This window comes from Myxine glutinosa, chromosome 8 (genome assembly GCF_964187855.1).
Source record: "Myxine glutinosa chromosome 8, kmMyxGlut1.1, whole genome shotgun sequence".
Classification (NCBI taxonomy): Eukaryota; Metazoa; Chordata; class Myxini; order Myxiniformes; family Myxinidae; genus Myxine; species Myxine glutinosa.
In genome coordinates, this window is record NC_136268.1 from 140613446 (window position 1) to 140637266 (window position 23821).

Here is a 23821-nt window from a genome sequence, read left to right on the forward strand (position 1 = left end):
ACCTGCACGCTGTGTTTATCACCACTCACAAGGTGATCATATGTTTTGTCGGCAAAGTGAAACCCACCTTCATTGTCATCTCAAAAGATTATGAACCACGATCAGCGACGCCTCATTTCTTGGTATGTCGGGGCCCCATTGGTTACCTGACTCTTACAGCGCATAGAATGCGTCGAATTGAGCTAATTTACGTCAATACCTGCACGTACCTGGAACGTCATCAAGACTGGGCGGAGTCGTGTATGACAGGTGCTGTTAATAAAAGGTGGACTTTTCCTTGAGTGGTAGATCATTGTTAACTTAAGGACCAGCTAGCTGGGACTTGTGTGTTATCTTGAGACGAAACTCCAGGAAGAAGAAGAAGAAGAAGAAGAAGAAGAGGCAGAAGAAGAAGAAAAAAAGCAGAAAAAGAAAAAGAAGATGAAGAGCTTGGTGTTGCTGTCCACCACCGTCATTGTGCTGGCATTCACGGTGTCTCTACAGGTAGATCGACCGGTTCTGATCAAGTCTCTTCTTCCAATTGCTTATTGGGATGATAGAGATGATGATGACGCTGCACTTCATATATTAATAACTGTGAGATCGATGGAGAGTGATTGCTGAAACAACAGAATGAGTTATGATGAACTTCAATGATTAATGGATGAGAACATTTTGTTCTTCTTTTTGTAGTTGGAAAGAGTCGAAACGGAAAAAAATAGTGATCCAATGAAGACAAAAGTTGGCAAAATGAAGAAGAACGTCCACAAGAAAAGCGGTAATTGATCCAACCTCCCACCACACAGCCTTGGTTATCTGAATCGGATCACTGCGGTTTGGTAATGATTGGTGGTTTGGTAATGATTGGTGGTTTGGTAATCGGTGGTTTGGTAATGATTGGTTCGGTAATGATTGGTTTGGTAATGATTGGTTTGGTAATGATTGGTTTGGTAATGATTGGTAGTTTGGTAATGATTGGTTTGGTAATGATTGGTGGTTTGGTAATGATTGGTTTGGTAATGATTGGTGGTTTGGTAATGATTGGTTTGGTAATGATTGGTAGTTTGGTAATGATTGGTTTGGTAATGATTGGTGGTTTGGTAATGATTGGTTTGGTAATGATTGGTGGTTTGGTAATTATTGGTGGTTTGGTAATGATTGGTTGTTTGGTAATGATTGGTAGTTTGGTAATGATTGGTGGTTTGGTAATGATTGGTGGTTTGATTAATGATTGGTGGTTTGGTAATGATTGGTGGTTTGGTAATGATTGGTGGTTTGGTAATGATTGGTGGTTTGGTAATGATTGGTGGTTTGGTAATGATTGGTTGTTTGGTAATGATTGGTAGTTTGGTAATGATTGGTGGTTGGTTTGGTAATGATTGGTGGTTTGGTAATGATTGGTGGTTTGGTAATGATTGGTAGTTTGGTAATGATTGGTATTGTTGCGGCTCCGGAGTACGGCGCTCCCCTTACCAAGGGGGGGTTAATCCCCTTGTCTTTTACACTGGCCGTCTCCGATCCTGGAAACTATGACATCACTTCCGGTCGGTAGTAGCCAAGGTCATTAGTCAATGAAGTCCCAAATACCTGCTTACTAGGACCGACCGTAAGCGAGGAGATAATTTCCACCCGAGCCGCAGCGTTAATGGATGCGCCGAGCGAAGCAAGCTGCGACTCGGGCCGTTAACAATTAGACTAAACCCGATCCTGAGCGGTTCTGCCAAATCATGCCACGTATATCAATTGGGGACAGGACGAAAGCGATCGGATGAGAAGAAACCAAAAGGGGTAAAGAAAGAACAAATATGGTTTATTTATACAGTAATGATTAAAGAGGAAACGAAAGGGGCAAGAATATACAAGTAGAGGAAATAAAAGGACACAGGGCAAGCTTAGACACTCTTATATAACGCTCCCAAGACAATACGAACAGACTTACACGAAAGGGTAGTGGTGGGAAGGAAGAGAACGTTCATGCAGATGGCGGGGAAGGAAGGTCCGGCAGATGGCACAGGCGTCGGGGTCCCGCTCCAGGCGCACGCTCCACTCCAGTCCACGTCTTGGGTTTGCGGTGAAACCCGGCAAGCAGCGCGATTATTATCGTCGTGGTAGCGGACCGATCCTCTCTCTCTCTCTTTGCTCTTGCTCATCTGCTCTTACCATCCACTGGGCTCATCTGGCTCTCTCATTCTCCCGGGCACATCTTTTGATGTTCGACTCCTTCTCTCTCCCTGGCTCATCTCTCGAAGTAGTCCGCGGCGGCGCTTATATCGGGCTTTTACGTATCAAGCCGCCGCTTTTTAGGACACACCCACCGGTGAGCTCGCCTCGGCCCTGATTGGTCGCGAGGGCTCCCGGACTCCGCCCATTGATGGTGCGTTGATGGGCCATGCCTTCGTTCCTGGCGCTCCTCCCCCTTCTTCTCCAACTCGGCCACGTGGCTTATGGTGGCTTGCGGGATTGAAAACCACTCGCTCTGCTTTTGAAAGGAACTTTGGGGCCTACTCTTATTTAATTAATACAACACAGATTCAACTATTGGAAACAGATCCTTAACTGAAACATAGACTAATGAAATAACTAGAGAGGTTTCTACGGTGTCCTATGTGTTGTACATGGCCTAACTAGGGTGCAACCTTTACAAAGGGGGATATTTACAAGGCTTATTATTATTTACAAGTGAAGGTTCTAAAAACCGTAACAATATATATATATATATATATATATATATATATATATATATATATATATATATATATAGATATAGATATATATATATATATATATATATATATATATATCTATATGTATGTATATATATAATTTTATATATATATGTATGTATATATATAATTTTATATATATAATTTTATATATGTATGTATATATATAATTTTATATATGTATGTATATATATAATTTTATATATGTATGTATATATGTGAAGAAGCGGCTCTTCGTTTGCAAAAGAAGTCCACAAATAGCCTGAAATGACGCAGCTTTATTAAAAACCAACTTATACAGATCCGGAAGAAGCCAGACATCTACAGCAAGAACCAGCTTCATGCCACGTCCAGCCTTCCTGGAAACGCGTTGATTCTCATTCACTTATATATGAATACGATTATCAGAAAATCTCCGAGAGAACAAAGCGACTGGCGAGAGTCCCTCCCACCGTTATCCCTAGCCCCCACCGTTATCCGCTCTGTCATTCGGGGGAGTCAGCCCTTCCTTATCATTCGGACCAGATATAGTTTCAAAGCTCCGAGGTGACGAAAGATGTAACTCACAGAGAGAAGAGTGCATGCTTGGCCAGATAAGACCATGCTTGGCCAGCCAGATAAGACCATCTAGGTGAAAAGGGCACACGTATACGAAAAACCATTTGCCCAACACGACCGAAGCGAGCCTTTCCTCATCCAAAACTAAAACGAAGCAAAAACCCTTTATTAACTTTATGAAAATAGCATTTTTAAACAACATTTAAATCATAACACATTAGCAACCAACGTCTATAACTGAACTTTAGGCAATAACAAATCTACAACTTGACATTCCTTCCTCTTGTCTCGTCGAGACAAAGTATCTTAAGAGACAACGTGCCACATCGGGCTTTATTGAAAAATAATTGTGTAATGCGGGTATCTCCCAAGGGCATATCGTGCGCCCAAAGCGCCTCGCCCGTGCATTTGGCGAACGTGTCGTGTGGTGCGTGCTCGGAGCCTGAGGGCTCAGAACATGAAAGTCCATTAACGTTTCGGATCCACAACGAAGGTGTCTGGTCCAGATGAGGTTCTGCTCCGCCAGAGGGCCACCACCTCCCCTGCGGAACTTGCTCCCCCCACCCTTTGCAGACTCAGTCCTTGCAGATCTTCGAAGTTAATCAACGATCATGCCCATGAGGTCCCTCACGTGCTGCTGTTCTGGGGAATACATAATATTGTCAGTATCTTGTGTCTCAATTTCCTGGTCAGGGTACAGAGCGTAAAAATCCGATTCACTTGAAGCATTTGAACTTAATACATATGGAGCAAAGAGAGGAACTTCCTTTATGTCAAAGTCTCCCTTGGGCGCCTGGTCGGCTTGCGGGTCTAGGATATCCACGTCGGGTCCCTCGATCGCCAGACCCAGCGTCGCAATCAGATCCATAGTTGGGTCGGAAGGGGGCGTGCAGCTGTCAGCTTGTAATACATAAGCAGCGTTAGCCAGTACACGCAAGGGGTTTATAGCACAAGTATCACAGTCATCACAGACACCGTTACAGGCAGCAGCCAGTTCCCACATGGGATCCGCACAAGTATCACAGTCGTCACAAAATTCAATACAATTTTCTGGAGCGCTGGTCGCAACTGCCTTGTTGAAGGACCCGTTCAGGTCGACGGCCTCTGTGGTCAGAGCCATTGTTGTTGTCGGCGGCTTCTTCACTTTCCATCCTGTAAAATACTTTCTCATACAGAGGAGGACTAGAGATTTCATTAGTGCCCCCCAAATTACTACCCCGATTATCACGGCCAGTGCGGTCAATAACCACTTCACTATGGTGCCCGTCCATCCCTGGAACCAGTCAGTGAGCCAGCTAAATTTATAAGAGTTCTCGCGCGCGATCCGATCGATCGTCAGGGCGTGGCTAGTTTCCCTTAGTCTCACTTCTGCATCACCATTGTACGCATGTGAATTACCGTGTCCAATAGTATGTCATGAGCCGTAGCGGTGTCGTTTGCCACCTTTTCTAGGGCCAAAGCCAATTTGTCTATCCGGAAACTATCCATGACTGTGCCCGCTCCTGGGAAGAAGAAACCAAACACCTTTTCCCATAGGCTCCCGTGTAGTTTAGTGGTTCCATCTTCGTTCATGACTGACCTCTTATAACGCCTGTCCAAGGACTTTGGGTCTAGCTCATCCAGTATCTCAACGTCAGGAAGAACTGAACCCAGATAACATGTGCCCCCCCAATTATTTGGTAAATAGGGGTAAGCCTTGTCGCCGCATATAAACATTGTCCCATGGGGTGGGACCAGGTGGGTGGATAAGCACTGGAGTCCCTTTACCACCCCATTAATCCTACTAACCCCCCTAGAGAATGTTATAGCCGTTATGTTGTGGTTGTGTTTATCTTGCAGTACTATTCGTAATGTAATCCCCGAACTCCCTTGTCCCAGCTTCCCGGGGAGAGTGTAGGCGCATTCTGATTCTCCCATACGCAAGTGGCCGGAACCCTGGAGGCAGACCCTCCCTTTCTGTGGTTGCTGTGGTGTAGTGTCTGGTGCTTGTATGGCCAACTTACAGTGCGTGGCGTGGATCCACGAGGTCTTGCCCTCGCAAAAGACTGCCGTTGGTGTAGTCAGCAACACCTGGACTGGTCCCTTCCACCTTGGTTCCAAGGCGTTCTTGCAGGTGAAGTGCTCCACGAACACCTGGTCTTTTTCCTCTGGTGGAACACCTGGTCCACAAGTCTCCTGGGAACGCCTGGTCTACAGGTCTCTAATTCATAGATTCAATTCATTCAATTCATAGTTTCATAGAACACCTTTTCTCCAATTTCCTAATCCACTTTTTTCAAGTGGATCCAATTTTATCCAATATTCAATTTTTAAATTCAATCCCATTTAATCCAGTCCAATTCAAAATAAATTCAATCCTTCTCTCAGCATCCCATTACCTGTTTCCAACATCAATAAAAATAAAATTATAAAATTAATAAAAATCAATCATCTCAACTCTCAAATCAAATCAAAAAATCAATCAAAATCATAAAAAAATCAATAAAATAATAAAAATAAACGAAAATTACTTCAGCGAGAGTTTCAACTAGAATTAACACAAACAAACCACCATTAACCTCCATTAACACAAACAAACCACCATTAACCTCCATTAACACAAACAAACCACCATTAACCTCCATTAACCTCCCCCTATTATTTATTTATTTTCACGAATAAACAAATAATAGAAATAACCTGGTCTACTTCCAATTTCAATTCTGGTCAGTTCTGGTGTCTGGTCACACACAATGTTTTCCTCACCCACTGTGATTCGCTCAAAATAGATTCTCACTGTTATGTCTGAAATTCGTCTCATGAAAACCCATTCAAGAGTCCGGTGTAACAGACAGCCAAACACATAGACACGCCGAAGACCCCAGGGTACCCATCAAACTAGCTTGTCCCCAGATCCACAACACAGCGAAACATGTAACTTTACTAAAACTAGAACGGGCACTCGGTAGAGCGCATACCTTCGCCGCAGCTACTTTTGTTGCCAAAATAAAAGACTACAAGATCTGTGTAGCAAAGCCACACCTACGTTGTCATGCGGGAAGATTTGTTTCAAATTAGACCATTCTATCCCGCCAAAAGTTTGATATTGTAATCACATCCATGACCTTTTCATGACCTTGACCTTGACCTTTGACCTGATCGATTCCAAAATCTAATCAAATGGTTCCCGGATAATAACCTATCATCCCACCAAATTTCATGCGAATCGGTTGAATACTTTTTGAGTTATGCGAATAACATACACATACACACACAGACATACAAATAAATACACAGCGATCAAACATAACCTTCCGCTTTTGCGAAGGTAATAATCACTTACTCATAACTAATACTCATAATAATTCATAATTACTTATGTAATTACTCATGCCGATACTTACTTAAAATAATGTAATATCCCAATCTTCACCCCCTATGCAAATCGAAGCACCCCGGACAATCCACAACCAATATCAACCACTGTAGCCGCCTTCCCGATTCCAGGCAGCCACACGCAGCCACATACATCTCCCTCCACGTCACACAAGACAACAGCCAACGAGTGTGTCCACCACACAGAAACCTTTGGCAATGCAACAACCGAACTCCCAGACAACCAACAACAAAACCCAATCCATCTCCATGGCTCATCAAGCAGTTCCAACTTAATCCAGCTTCACATACCGATTTCCCCAAAAACTCGTGAAACTTCACCCCCATTCTGGAAAAACCCTGGACTAAACCCTGACACCCTAAATAACTTCAGACCCATCTCCAACCTACCCTTTCTGTCAAAAGTTTTGGAACGTGCTGTGGCCACTCAACTCAAACATCACCACTCTGCCAATAACCTGTATGAAACATCCCAATCCGGATTCTGCTCCAGCCACAGTACTGAAACTGCTCTCCTCAAAATCACCAGCGACCTTTTCTCTCCTCTGATGCCGGCAACCTCAACATTTTCATCCTCCTCACCTCAACGCCTCCTTTGACATCATCAATCACACCATCCTCCTCACCCTGTTTAGACCAGCTTGTGCCTATTAAACCCAAATCAGTTCACTCCCAAGCCTACAAGGACCACCTACAGCACTGCAAAGATGTCCTCTACTCCACCTACTACCCTCAAATTATCCACTCTGGCTCCGGAATCCCAAAAGCACTCTTCTCTACAATAAACAAACTAAATAAACAAATAAATAAACAAACTTTACAACGTGAACAAACTCCTCAGCGCCCTGGATACCACCACCTGTCATTCAGAGTAGACAACAGCATCTCCTTTCTGGCTTTCAGCATCTCCTTTCTCCTTTCTGGCATCCAAATAAAATTCTGGCTTCAAATCAACTTCCTCGAACTTAACTATGATAAATCTAAATTAATTTTCGTTTGCCTAAAACCACTCACCAAATCCACCCATAACTTTGCCCCCAACATCGATGGTTTCCCAGTATCCACCTTTTATGAATTTTATGAATCTTCTCATTATTCGAAAGTTTACAAAATGTCCCAAATCTGTATATTATTTTCTACTGTGGTTATATTAAACCATTATTTTACAAAATCCAACTTTCAATAAACTGAAAAATGCTTCGCCATGGAATAGTCCACCACTCATATAAATAATCATAAGAGTTCTGCAAAACATCTCCATCTTTAAAACTTAGCCAACCATTTTTAAACCACATGTTTTCCCCCCAAAAAACAAGTCACATTCTTTGTATATTGCCAACATTGTTCATCGTTTAAGTATCATCCAGAACTAAATTTTTTTTATAAACCATCAACTTGTAGATGCATTTATTTATATCCCATTAACCCAAGAACTCTCAATTGCTTGGTTATATTTTAGTAATGTCATATATCCATATTTCTTTTCCAAAATGTTCCTGATATACACATTAATCCCATCTGTCTTTGTTTCCAGATGAACTCAAATCAGGAAATCAACACAAATCCTTATTACCTCCAATCAATCACACTGCACATCATTCCCCGTCCTTGATGGATAATTTTACATCCAGATGGGCACAGCATCCCATTTTTGGCGACCCAGCCCTGAAACAAGCCCCTGGACTCCTTGCAGGCTGGACCAAAACCCCTGGACGAGGTTGCATCCCAGTACTGACTCTGCTGCCTTCTTGCAAACCACTTCAACTCCATGAATTTTACATGTTTCGTGAACAGAACAAAGCCCTCTGTAATCGTCAGATTGAACCTGCCCCAAACCCGTCCATATAAACTCCATTGTTGTCCTGTCCATCTCTCTGTGTTACATTTACATTTTGTGACTCACAGCTCCACATCGCAAAATGCTAGCTTCTACGAATCCAACAACCGTCACAATCCGCCCAGGAACTTCCAGGCGTGCTCTACAATGCAGCACCTCTCTACCTGGTGCACACCTTTCGCACATCCCTCCTCGTTCGCACAACGCTTCATCAACACACCTCCTCGCGCCCACACCTTGGCACAAGCCACACCACATACCGACAGTTGAAACCTCGATATTCCTCTTTCCTCGGATAAGCGTTCTGTTGAAAACGTGACATTTCTGCTCAAATTATTGAATTTCCAAATACTCTCCCTGCAGCGCCCGTGAGGCAGCTTGTCCCACATTATCTGCCCCCAGACCCATATGCGTTTTAATAACAACCTTACCAGCATCGCTCGCCAGCAAACCCTTTGTCCGGCGCATCGATCAACACAAATGCATCGAGGCATCTTCCAGCCGCCACTCCGCACTGTACCTCACTTACTGTATGAACAAGACTTCCTGTTGGAACTTGTCACCGGAAATTAATTACTCTGTCTTGAAATCGTTTATTTTAGCGTTTAGAAAATCATTTTTAGAAATCGAATTTTAGTTTAGAAATCGTTTCTTCCCCTTATATAAATCCATCTTAAATAACGTATTCCTTCTGTGACATTGCATGGCATGTATGTCGCAGGCTCACTATTCCGACATGGCTCATGACTCATGTCTAATTCTGACATGAAGATGAAGGACAAGAAGATGAAGGATGAAGGACATGACATGAAGAAGAAGATTCTGACAAGATACTGACATGAACGTCCGACATCCAGCAAAGTCGAAATGACCCACAATGCATTTGGGCACACATCCTCCTCTGAGAGTGGGCGAGTTATCGCCGGCACTCTGAGCAAATCTCATCCTCTGAACCCAATTCAACAAACTCAACAACAACTGCTCTTATTTCCCATCCTGACAACAACAATTACAACGACAACTGCCCAAAACCGAGAGCCCCCATTCAGCGCACACGTGACTCGCGGTTCGCTCGGCTCCTGCCCGAACGCACAATATCCCTCTACCCAAACTTCCACGGAGCCGCACGGCGGAAACACAGGTTTGTACCACACTTTAATTAAACGAACATCGCCAGGATTCTCGGATAGACGTTAATTTCACAACACACATGACAAAAATCCGATTTAAATTCAGAGATCGCCGATCGACCTGGCACAACCATCTCAACGCGACGACGCCACGCCGCCCTCCGTCCTGGCGCGCACCCTCGTGCCTCCACACGAATCCCAACGCTCCCGCCTCGCGGTTTCCTGCGAGGCTCGTAGCCGTGGCAACCAAAACTGCGCGCCGCTCTCGAATGAGGGCCGTCATAACAGTGAGCTGTCAGAACTCATCCCTAGCTCGTAAACATCGCAAAAAACAGGATCTCCGACGCTCCACCTCCCCGACCCCAAATGCACCACACGACACCAATTCCAAAGGTGAGCTGCCTCAGCGATACATCCCACACATACAATCCACAATATCTGCCATTGAATGAACTCTTCAATTCAAGTAAAACACACATATTGATTCGAATTCTGAATTTAGTTCAACAAATTCCAAATCTCCGTCCGACTGCCGCTCGAAAGAAAAAAACAGCCCATCCTGCAACCATCTCCAAGAAACCGCTTCATATCAACAGTAGGTCGACAAGGGCACTCCGAGTGCTTTCCTGACCCGATTTATATCAATTCGCTTCCCAAACAACTCCCAAACAGATGAAAATCCGGACTCAGTTCAGGACCTCGCCTGTTCCCTCGGATAGTCGCTAGGGAATGTCAAGTAGACCACTTACAAAGCTTCACACCGAAACCCTCTGCTTTGCATATGTCATACAGACAAATACATTGACTAGATACACACGTCAATTAACATCCCAATATACATTCATTCCTCATTCATATACGAGTGAGTCTCCCATTCTTCGCGCGAAACTCAGATCGACTCAAATCATGCCTTTCTCCAGCCACTCCCAAACAATCTTTGCTCATTCATGTTACGTCTCTCATTCAAGGAAAAGGATTTTTGGGACGGGTTGGACGGGGTGGGTTGAGGTGAAAGAGGGAAGGCAGGGCGGGGTGTTGGGGTGTTGCCTAGAGCCCCGGGACTGAGCTCAGGTCTTGGGGGGGGGGTGGGGGGTCCTTTTGCACGGCCCAATTCTGCGGCTGTGGAGGGGGCCCTTGTATGTTCCAGTTTTGGGGAGGGGGCCCTTGTGGGTTCCAAATTTTGGGGAGGGGGCCCTTATGGATTCCTGGGCAAGCATTTGCAACATGTCGTCCTTTACATCGGCCTTCTTATCGTCGCCCATGTCCCACTGCTCGGCCGCTTCATCTAATTGGTCGGTTAGCCTTAGTGCGATGTGTACCCCGGCCAACAACAGGTCGACCAGGGCCCCCCAATCGTCGAGGGTCTGGGCCGGGGTTGGTGCTACATTCGGCCAGCGTGCGTGTACTTTGGCCTGGTCCCACACCCGCGCTGGCAATACAGCCTCTCCCATGTGGCAGACGTCCCGCCAATCTGCGCCTGTATTTTGTATCCACAAACGCATAAGTTCCGGTACGTGACCGGGCTGTTCAGCCAGCAAGGTTCTCACCCGCTCCTGCATAGCCGCCAAATCTGGTTCTTTCAAATGGTTTTTTAAAGGGACACATCTCGATTGTAGGCTGTGAGTTCTCCGATTCCGTGAGCCCTTCCACTGAGGGGTACAATACAATACTCCTAGCCCTTCTGGGGCCGCGAACCCGCTGTCCGCCCCACTAATTTCTTGTCCTCTAAAAGGGTTGCCCGGGCTAAGGTGAACCTGGGGGGCGGCTGGTCTAGTTTTCTGGGGGTCTAACCCCTGGGGGAACAGGGGCGGGGGTGGGAGAGGTGGCGCCTGTGGCCCTGGGACAGGGCTCAGGGCTTGGGGGGGTGGGGGGTCTTGGTCTGGCATCTGGTCCAGCGGCATCACTCGCTGATTTACTTGTTTAACTGCTTACTTACTTGTCCTCTGGCCAGGGATTATTTAAATCTTTAGTTAACACAGCCCAGTCCTTTACTGGTCTTACCGCGGCAAAATGATGCCTCTTAAACATGAAAGATGCCGGGGTTCCCTTAAGGGGTTCCCCTTCTTTCCTTAGCTTGCTTCCCATCTTATTGCTCTGGGCTGATCCTTCCTGGAAAGTTCTCGGCCTGGCTCAACCTTTACGGCTGTCCGACCTCACTTTTCCCCTTTCCCTTGTTAAGTTATAACGTTACCCTTACCGAACGTTATCTTTACCGATATCCTGCGCAAATCCTTTTACTGGCCATGTTTTTATGGCCCTTCTAAGTTAGCCACAGCCCTTCGTTCCCTGGCATGCAATGGCATACCCCATCTTGTCTCTGGGCTGTTCCTTCCTGGAAAAATCTTGGCCACCTGGTTTCAACCTATATGGCTGTCCGACCTCATTTTCCCCTCCTGGTGCTAACTGTAACTTTAAGCTTACTGTTAAGTCCTTACTGGTATCCTTACTTGTTTATCCTGGCTTTAACAAAGCCACGTCATTCTGAGGCCTAAAATGAGCCTTTACTTACAATTTCTGTTCGAGTGCAGGCAGCGCGGAGACAGGGAGACTGAAACCGCTCGAGGGAGGAAGGTACGAATTTGGAATAATAGCCCTCTGATATAAAACAACTCCCACCTTTAATCAAATCCGCGTGCCGGCGCCGGCCTCAGGCAGCCTTCCTCCTGTCCCTCGGGCTCCGTTTCCCGTCGTCCGGTGCTGACCCCACTCCTGGTACCATCTGTGAAGAAGCGGCTCTTCGTTTGCAAAAGAAGTCCACAAATAGCCTGAAATGACGCAGCTTTATTAAAAACCAACTTATACAGATCCGGAAGAAGCCAGACATCTACAGCAAGAACCAGCTTCATGCCACGTCCAGCCTTCCTGGAAACGCGTTGATTCTCATTCACTTATATATGAATACGATTATCAGAAAATCTCCGAGAGAACAAAGCGACTGGCGAGAGTCCCTCCCACCGTTATCCCTAGCCCCCACCGTTATCCGCTCTGTCATTCGGGGGAGTCAGCCCTTCCTTATCATTCGGACCAGATATAGTTTCAAAGCTCCGAGGTGACGAAAGATGTAACTCACAGAGAGAAGAGTGCATGCTTGGCCAGATAAGACCATGCTTGGCCAGCCAGATAAGACCATCTAGGTGAAAAGGGCACACGTATACGAAAAACCATTTGCCCAACACGACCGAAGCGAGCCTTTCCTCATCCAAAACTAAAACGAAGCAAAAACCCTTTATTAACTTTATGAAAATAGCATTTTTAAACAACATTTAAATCATAACACATTAGCAACCAACGTCTATAACTGAACTTTAGGCAATAACAAATCTACAACTTGACATTCCTTCCTCTTGTCTCGTCGAGACAAAGTATCTTAAGAGACAACGTGCCACATCGGGCTTTATTGAAAAATAATTGTGTAATGCGGGTATCTCCCAAGGGCATATCGTGCGCCCAAAGCGCCTCGCCCGTGCATTTGGCGAACGTGTCGTGTGGTGCGTGCTCGGAGCCTGAGGGCTCAGAACATGAAAGTCCATTAACGTTTCGGATCCACAACGAAGGTGTCTGGTCCAGATGAGGTTCTGCTCCGCCAGAGGGCCACCACCTCCCCTGCGGAACTTGCTCCCCCCACCCTTTGCAGACTCAGTCCTTGCAGATCTTCGAAGTTAATCAACGATCATGCCCATGAGGTCCCTCACGTGCTGCTGTTCTGGGGAATACATAATATTGTCAGTATCTTGTGTCTCAATTTCCTGGTCAGGGTACAGAGCGTAAAAATCCGATTCACTTGAAGCATTTGAACTTAATACATATGGAGCAAAGAGAGGAACTTCCTTTATGTCAAAGTCTCCCTTGGGCGCCTGGTCGGCTTGCGGGTCTAGGATATCCACGTCGGGTCCCTCGATCGCCAGACCCAGCGTCGCAATCAGATCCATAGTTGGGTCGGAAGGGGGCGTGCAGCTGTCAGCTTGTAATACATAAGCAGCGTTAGCCAGTACACGCAAGGGGTTTATAGCACAAGTATCACAGTCATCACAGACACCGTTACAGGCAGCAGCCAGTTCCCACATGGGATCCGCACAAGTATCACAGTCGTCACAAAATTCAATACAATTTTCTGGAGCGCTGGTCGCAACTGCCTTGTTGAAGGACCCGTTCAGGTCGACGGCCTCTGTGGTCAGAGCCATTGTTGTTGTCGGCGGCTTCTTCACTTTCCATCCTGTAAAATACTTTCTCATACAGAGGAGGACTAGAGATTTCATTAGTGCCCCCCAAATTACTACCCCGATTATCACGGCCAGTGCGGTCAATAACCACTTCACTATGGTGCCCGTCCATCCCTGGAACCAGTCAGTGAGCCAGCTAAATTTATAAGAGTTCTCGCGCGCGATCCGATCGATCGTCAGGGCGTGGCTAGTTTCCCTTAGTCTCACTTCTGCATCACCATTGTACGCATGTGAATTACCGTGTCCAATAGTATGTCATGAGCCGTAGCGGTGTCGTTTGCCACCTTTTCTAGGGCCAAAGCCAATTTGTCTATCCGGAAACTATCCATGACTGTGCCCGCTCCTGGGAAGAAGAAACCAAACACCTTTTCCCATAGGCTCCCGTGTAGTTTAGTGGTTCCATCTTCGTTCATGACTGACCTCTTATAACGCCTGTCCAAGGACTTTGGGTCTAGCTCATCCAGTATCTCAACGTCAGGAAGAACTGAACCCAGATAACATGTGCCCCCCCAATTATTTGGTAAATAGGGGTAAGCCTTGTCGCCGCATATAAACATTGTCCCATGGGGTGGGACCAGGTGGGTGGATAAGCACTGGAGTCCCTTTACCACCCCATTAATCCTACTAACCCCCCTAGAGAATGTTATAGCCGTTATGTTGTGGTTGTGTTTATCTTGCAGTACTATTCGTAATGTAATCCCCGAGCTCCCTTGTCCCAGCTTCCCGGGGAGAGTGTAGGCGCATTCTGATTCTCCCATACGCAAGTGGCCGGAACCCTGGAGGCAGACCCTCCCTTTCTGTGGTTGCTGTGGTGTAGTGTCTGGTGCTTGTATGGCCAACTTACAGTGCGTGGCGTGGATCCACGAGGTCTTGCCCTCGCAAAAGACTGCCGTTGGTGTAGTCAGCAACACCTGGACTGGTCCCTTCCACCTTGGTTCCAAGGCGTTCTTGCAGGTGAAGTGCTCCACGAACACCTGGTCTTTTTCCTCTGGTGGAACACCTGGTCCACAAGTCTCCTGGGAACGCCTGGTCTACAGGTCTCTAATTCATAGATTCAATTCATTCAATTCATAGTTTCATAGAACACCTTTTCTCCAATTTCCTAATCCACTTTTTTCAAGTGGATCCAATTTTATCCAATATTCAATTTTTAAATTCAATCCCATTTAATCCAGTCCAATTCAAAATAAATTCAATCCTTCTCTCAGCATCCCATTACCTGTTTCCAACATCAATAAAAATAAAATTATAAAATTAATAAAAATCAATCATCTCAACTCTCAAATCAAATCAAAAAATCAATCAAAATCATAAAAAAATCAATAAAATAATAAAAATAAACGAAAATTACTTCAGCGAGAGTTTCAACTAGAATTAACACAAACAAACCACCATTAACCTCCATTAACACAAACAAACCACCATTAACCTCCATTAACACAAACAAACCACCATTAACCTCCATTAACCTCCCCCTATTATTTATTTATTTTCACGAATAAACAAATAATAGAAATAACCTGGTCAACTTCCAATTTCAATTCTGGTCAGTTCTGGTGTCTGGTCACACACAATGTTTTCCTCACCCACTGTGATTCGCTCAAAATAGATTCTCACTGTTATGTCTGAAATTCGTCTCATGAAAACCCATTCAAGAGTCCGGTGTAACAGACAGCCAAACACATAGACACGCCGAAGACCCCAGGGTACCCATCAAACTAGCTTGTCCCCAGATCCACAACACAGCGAAACATGTAACTTTACTAAAACTAGAACGGGCACTCGGTAGAGCGCATACCTTCGCCGCAGCTACTTTTGTTGCCAAAATAAAAGACTACAAGATCTGTGTAGCAAAGCCACACCTACGTTGTCATGCGGGAAGATTTGTTTCAAATTAGACCATTCTATCCCGCCAAAAGTTTGATATTGTAATCACATCCATGACCTTTTCATGACCTTGACCTTGACCTTTGACCTGATCGATTCCAAAATCTAATCAAATGGTTCCCGGATAATAACCTATCATCCCACCAAATTTCATGCGAATCGGTTGAATACTTTTTGAGTTATGCGAATAACATACACATACACACACAGACATACAAATAAATACACAGCGATCAAACATAACCTTCCGCTTTTGCGAAGGTAATAATCACTTACTCATAACTAATACTCATAATAATTCATAATTACTTATGTAATTACTCATGCCGATACTTACTTAAAATAATGTAATATCCCAATCTTCACCCCCTATGCAAATCGAAGCACCCCGGACAATCCACAACCAATATCAACCACTGTAGCCGCCTTCCCGATTCCAGGCAGCCACACGCAGCCACATACATCTCCCTCCACGTCACACAAGACAACAGCCAACGAGTGTGTCCACCACACAGAAACCTTTGGCAATGCAACAACCGAACTCCCAGACAACCAACAACAAAACCCAATCCATCTCCATGGCTCATCAAGCAGTTCCAACTTAATCCAGCTTCACATACCGATTTCCCCAAAAACTCGTGAAACTTCACCCCCATTCTGGAAAAACCCTGGACTAAACCCTGACACCCTAAATAACTTCAGACCCATCTCCAACCTACCCTTTCTGTCAAAAGTTTTGGAACGTGCTGTGGCCACTCAACTCAAACATCACCACTCTGCCAATAACCTGTATGAAACATCCCAATCCGGATTCTGCTCCAGCCACAGTACTGAAACTGCTCTCCTCAAAATCACCAGCGACCTTTTCTCTCCTCTGATGCCGGCAACCTCAACATTTTCATCCTCCTCACCTCAACGCCTCCTTTGACATCATCAATCACACCATCCTCCTCACCCTGTTTAGACCAGCTTGTGCCTATTAAACCCAAATCAGTTCACTCCCAAGCCTACAAGGACCACCTACAGCACTGCAAAGATGTCCTCTACTCCACCTACTACCCTCAAATTATCCACTCTGGCTCCGGAATCCCAAAAGCACTCTTCTCTACAATAAACAAACTAAATAAACAAATAAATAAACAAACTTTACAACGTGAACAAACTCCTCAGCGCCCTGGATACCACCACCTGTCATTCAGAGTAGACAACAGCATCTCCTTTCTGGCTTTCAGCATCTCCTTTCTCCTTTCTGGCATCCAAATAAAATTCTGGCTTCAAATCAACTTCCTCGAACTTAACTATGATAAATCTAAATTAATTTTCGTTTGCCTAAAACCACTCACCAAATCCACCCATAACTTTGCCCCCAACATCGATGGTTTCCCAGTATCCACCTTTTATGAATTTTATGAATCTTCTCATTATTCGAAAGTTTACAAAATGTCCCAAATCTGTATATTATTTTCTACTGTGGTTATATTAAACCATTATTTTACAAAATCCAACTTTCAATAAACTGAAAAATGCTTCGCCATGGAATAGTCCACCACTCATATAAATAATCATAAGAGTTCTGCAAAACATCTCCATCTTTAAAACTTAGCCAACCATTTTTAAACCACATGTTTTCCCCCCAAAAAACAAGTCACATTCTTTGTATATTGCCAACATTGTTCATCGTTTAAGTATCATCCAGAACTAAATTTTTTTTATAAACCATCAACTTGTAGATGCATTTATTTATATCCCATTAACCCAAGAACTCTCAATTGCTTGGTTATATTTTAGTAATGTCATATATCCATATTTCTTTTCCAAAATGTTCCTGATATACACATTAATCCCATCTGTCTTTGTTTCCAGATGAACTCAAATCAGGAAATCAACACAAATCCTTATTACCTCCAATCAATCACACTGCACATCATTCCCCGTCCTTGATGGATAATTTTACATCCAGATGGGCACAGCATCCCATTTTTGGCGACCCAGCCCTGAAACAAGCCCCTGGACTCCTTGCAGGCTGGACCAAAACCCCTGGACGAGGTTGCATCCCAGTACTGACTCTGCTGCCTTCTTGCAAACCACTTCAACTCCATGAATTTTACATGTTTCGTGAACAGAACAAAGCCCTCTGTAATCGTCAGATTGAACCTGCCCCAAACCCGTCCATATAAACTCCATTGTTGTCCTGTCCATCTCTCTGTGTTACATTTACATTTTGTGACTCACAGCTCCACATCGCAAAATGCTAGCTTCTACGAATCCAACAACCGTCACAATCCGCCCAGGAACTTCCAGGCGTGCTCTACAATGCAGCACCTCTCTACCTGGTGCACACCTTTCGCACATCCCTCCTCGTTCGCACAACGCTTCATCAACACACCTCCTCGCGCCCACACCTTGGCACAAGCCACACCACATACCGACAGTTGAAACCTCGATATTCCTCTTTCCTCGGATAAGCGTTCTGTTGAAAACGTGACATTTCTGCTCAAATTATTGAATTTCCAAATACTCTCCCTGCAGCGCCCGTGAGGCAGCTTGTCCCACATTATCTGCCCCCAGACCCATATGCGTTTTAATAACAACCTTACCAGCATCGCTCGCCAGCAAACCCTTTGTCCGGCGCATCGATCAACACAAATGCATCGAGGCATCTTCCAGCCGCCACTCCGCACTGTACCTCACTTACTGTATGAACAAGACTTCCTGTTGGAACTTGTCACCGGAAATTAATTACTCTGTCTTGAAATCGTTTATTTTAGCGTTTAGAAAATCATTTTTAGAAATCGAATTTTAGTTTAGAAATCGTTTCTTCCCCTTATATAAATCCATCTTAAATAACGTATTCCTTCTGTGACATTGCATGGCATGTATGTCGCAGGCTCACTATTCCGACATGGCTCATGACTCATGTCTAATTCTGACATGAAGATGAAGGACAAGAAGATGAAGGATGAAGGACATGACATGAAGAAGAAGATTCTGACAAGATACTGACATGAACGTCCGACATCCAGCAAAGTCGAAATGACCCACAATGCATTTGGGCACACATCCTCCTCTGAGAGTGGGCGAGTTATCGCCGGCACTCTGAGCAAATCTCATCCTCTGAACCCAATTCAACAAACTCAACAACAACTGCTCTTATTTCCCATCCTGACAACAACAATTACAACGACAACTGCCCAAAACCGAGAGCCCCCATTCAGCGCACACGTGACTCGCGGTTCGCTCGGCTCCTGCCCGAACGCACAATATCCCTCTACCCAAACTTCCACGGAGCCGCACGGCGGAAACACAGGTTTGTACCACACTTTAATTAAACGAACATCGCCAGGATTCTCGGATAGACGTTAATTTCACAACACACATGACAAAAATCCGATTTAAATTCAGAGATCGCCGATCGACCTGGCACAACCATCTCAACGCGACGACGCCACGCCGCCCTCCGTCCTGGCGCGCACCCTCGTGCCTCCACACGAATCCCAACGCTCCCGCCTCGCGGTTTCCTGCGAGGCTCGTAGCCGTGGCAACCAAAACTGCGCGCCGCTCTCGAATGAGGGCCGTCATAACAGTGAGCTGTCAGAACTCATCCCTAGCTCGTAAACATCGCAAAAAACAGGATCTCCGACGCTCCACCTCCCCGACCCCAAATGCACCACACGACACCAATTCCAAAGGTGAGCTGCCTCAGCGATACATCCCACACATACAATCCACAATATCTGCCATTGAATGAACTCTTCAATTCAAGTAAAACACACATATTGATTCGAATTCTGAATTTAGTTCAACAAGTTCCAAATCTCCGTCCGACTGCCGCTCGAAAGAAAAAAACAGCCCATCCTGCAACCATCTCCAAGAAACCGCTTCATATCAACAGTAGGTCGACAAGGGCACTCCGAGTGCTTTCCTGACCCGATTTATATCAATTCGCTTCCCAAACAACTCCCAAACAGATGAAAATCCGGACTCAGTTCAGGACCTCGCCTGTTCCCTCGGATAGTCGCTAGGGAATGTCAAGTAGACCACTTACAAAGCTTCACACCGAAACCCTCTGCTTTGCATATGTCATACAGACAAATACATTGACTAGATACACACGTCAATTAACATCCCAATATACATTCATTCCTCATTCATATACGAGTGAGTCTCCCATTCTTCGCGCGAAACTCAGATCGACTCAAATCATGCCTTTCTCCAGCCACTCCCAAACAATCTTTGCTCATTCATGTTACGTCTCTCATTCAAGGAAAAGGATTTTTGGGACGGGTTGGACGGGGTGGGTTGAGGTGAAAGAGGGAAGGCAGGGCGGGGTGTTGGGGTGTTGCCTAGAGCCCCGGGACTGAGCTCAGGTCTTGGGGGGGGTGGGGGGTCCTTTTGCACGGCCCAATTCTGCGGCTGTGGAGGGGGCCCTTGTATGTTCCAGTTTTGGGGAGGGGGCCCTTGTGGGTTCCAAATTTTGGGGAGGGGGCCCTTATGGATTCCTGGGCAAGCATTTGCAACATGTCGTCCTTTACATCGGCCTTCTTATCGTCGCCCATGTCCCACTGCTCGGCCGCTTCATCTAATTGGTCGGTTAGCCTTAGTGCGATGTGTACCCCGGCCAACAACAGGTCGACCAGGGCCCCCCAATCGTCGAGGGTCTGGGCCGGGGTTGGTGCTACATTCGGCCAGCGTGCGTGTACTTTGGCCTGGTCCCACACCCGCGCTGGCAATACAGCCTCTCCCATGTGGCAGACGTCCCGCCAATCTGCGCCTGTATTTTGTATCCACAAACGCATAAGTTCCGGTACGTGACCGGGCTGTTCAGCCAGCAAGGTTCTCACCCGCTCCTGCATAGCCGCCAAATCTGGTTCTTTCAAATGGTTTTTTAAAGGGACACATCTCGATTGTAGGCTGTGAGTTCTCCGATTCCGTGAGCCCTTCCACTGAGGGGTACAATACAATACTCCTAGCCCTTCTGGGGCCGCGAACCCGCTGTCCGCCCCACTAATTTCTTGTCCTCTAAAAGGGTTGCCCGGGCTAAGGTGAACCTGGGGGGCGGCTGGTCTAGTTTTCTGGGGGTCTAACCCCTGGGGGAACAGGGGCGGGGGTGGGAGAGGTGGCGCCTGTGGCCCTGGGACAGGGCTCAGGGCTTGGGGGGGTGGGGGGTCTTGGTCTGGCATCTGGTCCAGCGGCATCACTCGCTGATTTACTTGTTTAACTGCTTACTTACTTGTCCTCTGGCCAGGGATTATTTAAATCTTTAGTTAACACAGCCCAGTCCTTTACTGGTCTTACCGCGGCAAAATGATGCCTCTTAAACATGAAAGATGCCGGGGTTCCCTTAAGGGGTTCCCCTTCTTTCCTTAGCTTGCTTCCCATCTTATTGCTCTGGGCTGATCCTTCCTGGAAAGTTCTCGGCCTGGCTCAACCTTTACGGCTGTCCGACCTCACTTTTCCCCTTTCCCTTGTTAAGTTATAACGTTACCCTTACCGAACGTTATCTTTACCGATATCCTGCGCAAATCCTTTTACTGGCCATGTTTTTATGGCCCTTCTAAGTTAGCCACAGCCCTTCGTTCCCTGGCATGCAATGGCATACCCCATCTTGTCTCTGGGCTGTTCCTTCCTGGAAAAATCTTGGCCACCTGGTTTCAACCTATATGGCTGTCCGACCTCATTTTCCCCTCCTGGTGCTAACTGTAACTTTAAGCTTACTGTTAAGTCCTTACTGGTATCCTTACTTGTTTATCCTGGCTTTAACAAAGCCACGTCATTCTGAGGCCTAAAATGAGCCTTTACTTACAATTTCTGTTCGAGTGCAGGCAGCGCGGAGACAGGGAGACTGAAACCGCTCGAGGGAGGAAGGTACGAATTTGGAATAATAGCCCTCTGATATAAAACAACTCCCACCTTTAATCAAATCCGCGTGCCGGCGCCGGCCTCAGGCAGCCTTCCTCCTGTCCCTCGGGCTCCGTTTCCCGTCGTCCGGTGCTGACCCCACTCCTGGTACCATCTGTGAAGAAGCGGCTCTTCGTTTGCAAAAGAAGTCCACAAATAGCCTGAAATGACGCAGCTTTATTAAAAACCAACTTATACAGATCCGGAAGAAGCCAGACATCTACAGCAAGAACCAGCTTCATGCCACGTCCAGCCTTCCTGGAAACGCGTTGATTCTCATTCACTTATATATGAATACGATTATCAGAAAATCTCCGAGAGAACAAAGCGACTGGCGAGAGTCCCTCCCACCGTTATCCCTAGCCCCCACCGTTATCCGCTCTGTCATTCGGGGGAGTCAGCCCTTCCTTATCATTCGGACCAGATATAGTTTCAAAGCTCCGAGGTGACGAAAGATGTAACTCACAGAGAGAAGAGTGCATGCTTGGCCAGATAAGACCATGCTTGGCCAGCCAGATAAGACCATCTAGGTGAAAAGGGCACACGTATACGAAAAACCATTTGCCCAACACGACCGAAGCGAGCCTTTCCTCATCCAAAACTAAAACGAAGCAAAAACCCTTTATTAACTTTATGAAAATAGCATTTTTAAACAACATTTAAATCATAACACATTAGCAACCAACGTCTATAACTGAACTTTAGGCAATAACAAATCTACAACTTGACATATATATATAATTTTATATATATGTATATATATATAATTTTATATATGTATGTATATATATAATTTTATATATGTATGTATATATATAATTTTTTATATGTATGTATATATATAATTTTATATATGTATGTATATATATAATTATATATATATATATACATACACACACAATGTATTGAATAATACTGTCGTGGCCAAAATATTGGCACCCTTGCACTTTTTTTCAAATAATGCACCATTTCTTCCAGAAAATTGTTTTAAAAAAATAATAATTTGGTATCCACATTTGTATTTCTTTGGTTTGCAGTGGAACAAAACAAAAAAAACCTGAAACAATCACTAAATCTTAGCTTATTCCACACAGAAATCCTAAAATGGCCCGGACAATATTATTGGCACCTTTTAGAAGTTCGAAATAATTAGATTTCAAGCAGGTGATTCTCCTTTACTTTGGAATTGAACTCACCTGTGGTGAGTTATAGGTGCCTACAATATAAAATTCACTCATTCAAACAGTTTGAATGGAGAAAAGGAGTCATTCTGCTGTTTTGTATCACTGTGTGTAGAAATGAGCATGTAGAAAAGAAAGAAAACCACAGAATTGTCTGAGGAGGTCAGACACAAGATTGTAGCCAAGCATGGACAATCTCATGGCTACAAGTCCATCTCCAGAGACTTTGATGTTCCTGTGTCCACCATGCGTTCCTGTACGCAATGTTATCAGGAAGTTTAAGGCCCATGCAACTGTAGCCAACCTCGCTGGACCTGGCCGCAAGAGAAAACTTGATCAAAGATTGCAGCGTAGGATTGTCCGAATGGTGGAGAAAGCACCTCGAACAACTGCCAAACAGATTCAAGCTGACCTTCAGACACAAGGTACGACAGTTTCAACTCGCACCATCCATCGCCAACTCGATGAAAGGGGGTTCTATGGTAAGAGACCCAGGAGGACCCTACTGCTGAGAGACAGACATAAGAAAGCCCGACTGGAGTTTGCCAAAACACCTGAACAAGGCAAAATCCTTCTGGGAGAATGTCCTGTGGGCAGATGAGACCAAATTAGACCAAATTAGAGGAGGGGGGTGATGGGGAGAGGAGGGAGGGTGAGGGGTAGAGAAGGGAGGAGGAGGAGAGGGAAGGGGGAGGGAGGAGAGGGGGAAGAAAAGGGAGTGGAGTGGGATGGGGAGAGAGAGGAGGTAGGGTGGAGGGGAGAGATAGAAATGAGGGAGGAGAGAATAAGGGAGAGGAGGGGGTAAGGGGGAGAAAGGAGGGAGGGAGAGGAGCAGGGAGGGGATAGAGAAGGGAAAGAGGGTGGCGCGAGGACAAGGGGGGGTGGGGGGGGGGGGGGGGTTGGAGGGAGAAAGTGACTATATCGCACAAAAATGTTAGTCAATGAAAAAATGGGTACGTGAAAACATTGGGTACATTACATTCCCAATGAATTATGATGATTATGACATCCTTTTTTGTTCTTGCTCCATAGT

General features: G+C 45.5%; 1 protein-coding gene and 1 long non-coding RNA gene across 2 annotated transcripts in view; one reads left to right on the plus strand and one right to left on the minus strand.

Moving 5' to 3' along the window:
• The first annotated feature begins 260 nt into the window (after nt 1-260).
• The window catches only part of LOC137432958 (uncharacterized), a 28265-nt gene continuing 4704 nt past the window's right edge, over nt 261-23821 (plus strand). Inside the window, exons 1-2 of the mRNA XM_068125302.2 lie at nt 261-483; nt 673-757. Of these exons, the coding sequence (XP_067981403.1) occupies nt 421-483; nt 673-757 (148 nt within the window). The 5' untranslated portion in view covers nt 261-420. The remainder of the gene's footprint in view (nt 484-672; nt 758-23821) is intronic.
• LOC144893338 (uncharacterized) lies at nt 12809-21753 on the minus strand. Its single transcript, XR_013624405.1, has 2 exons — nt 21620-21753; nt 12809-14853 (listed from the first exon to the last, which is right to left on the minus strand). It is a non-coding gene; the product is annotated as an uncharacterized LOC144893338 (long non-coding RNA).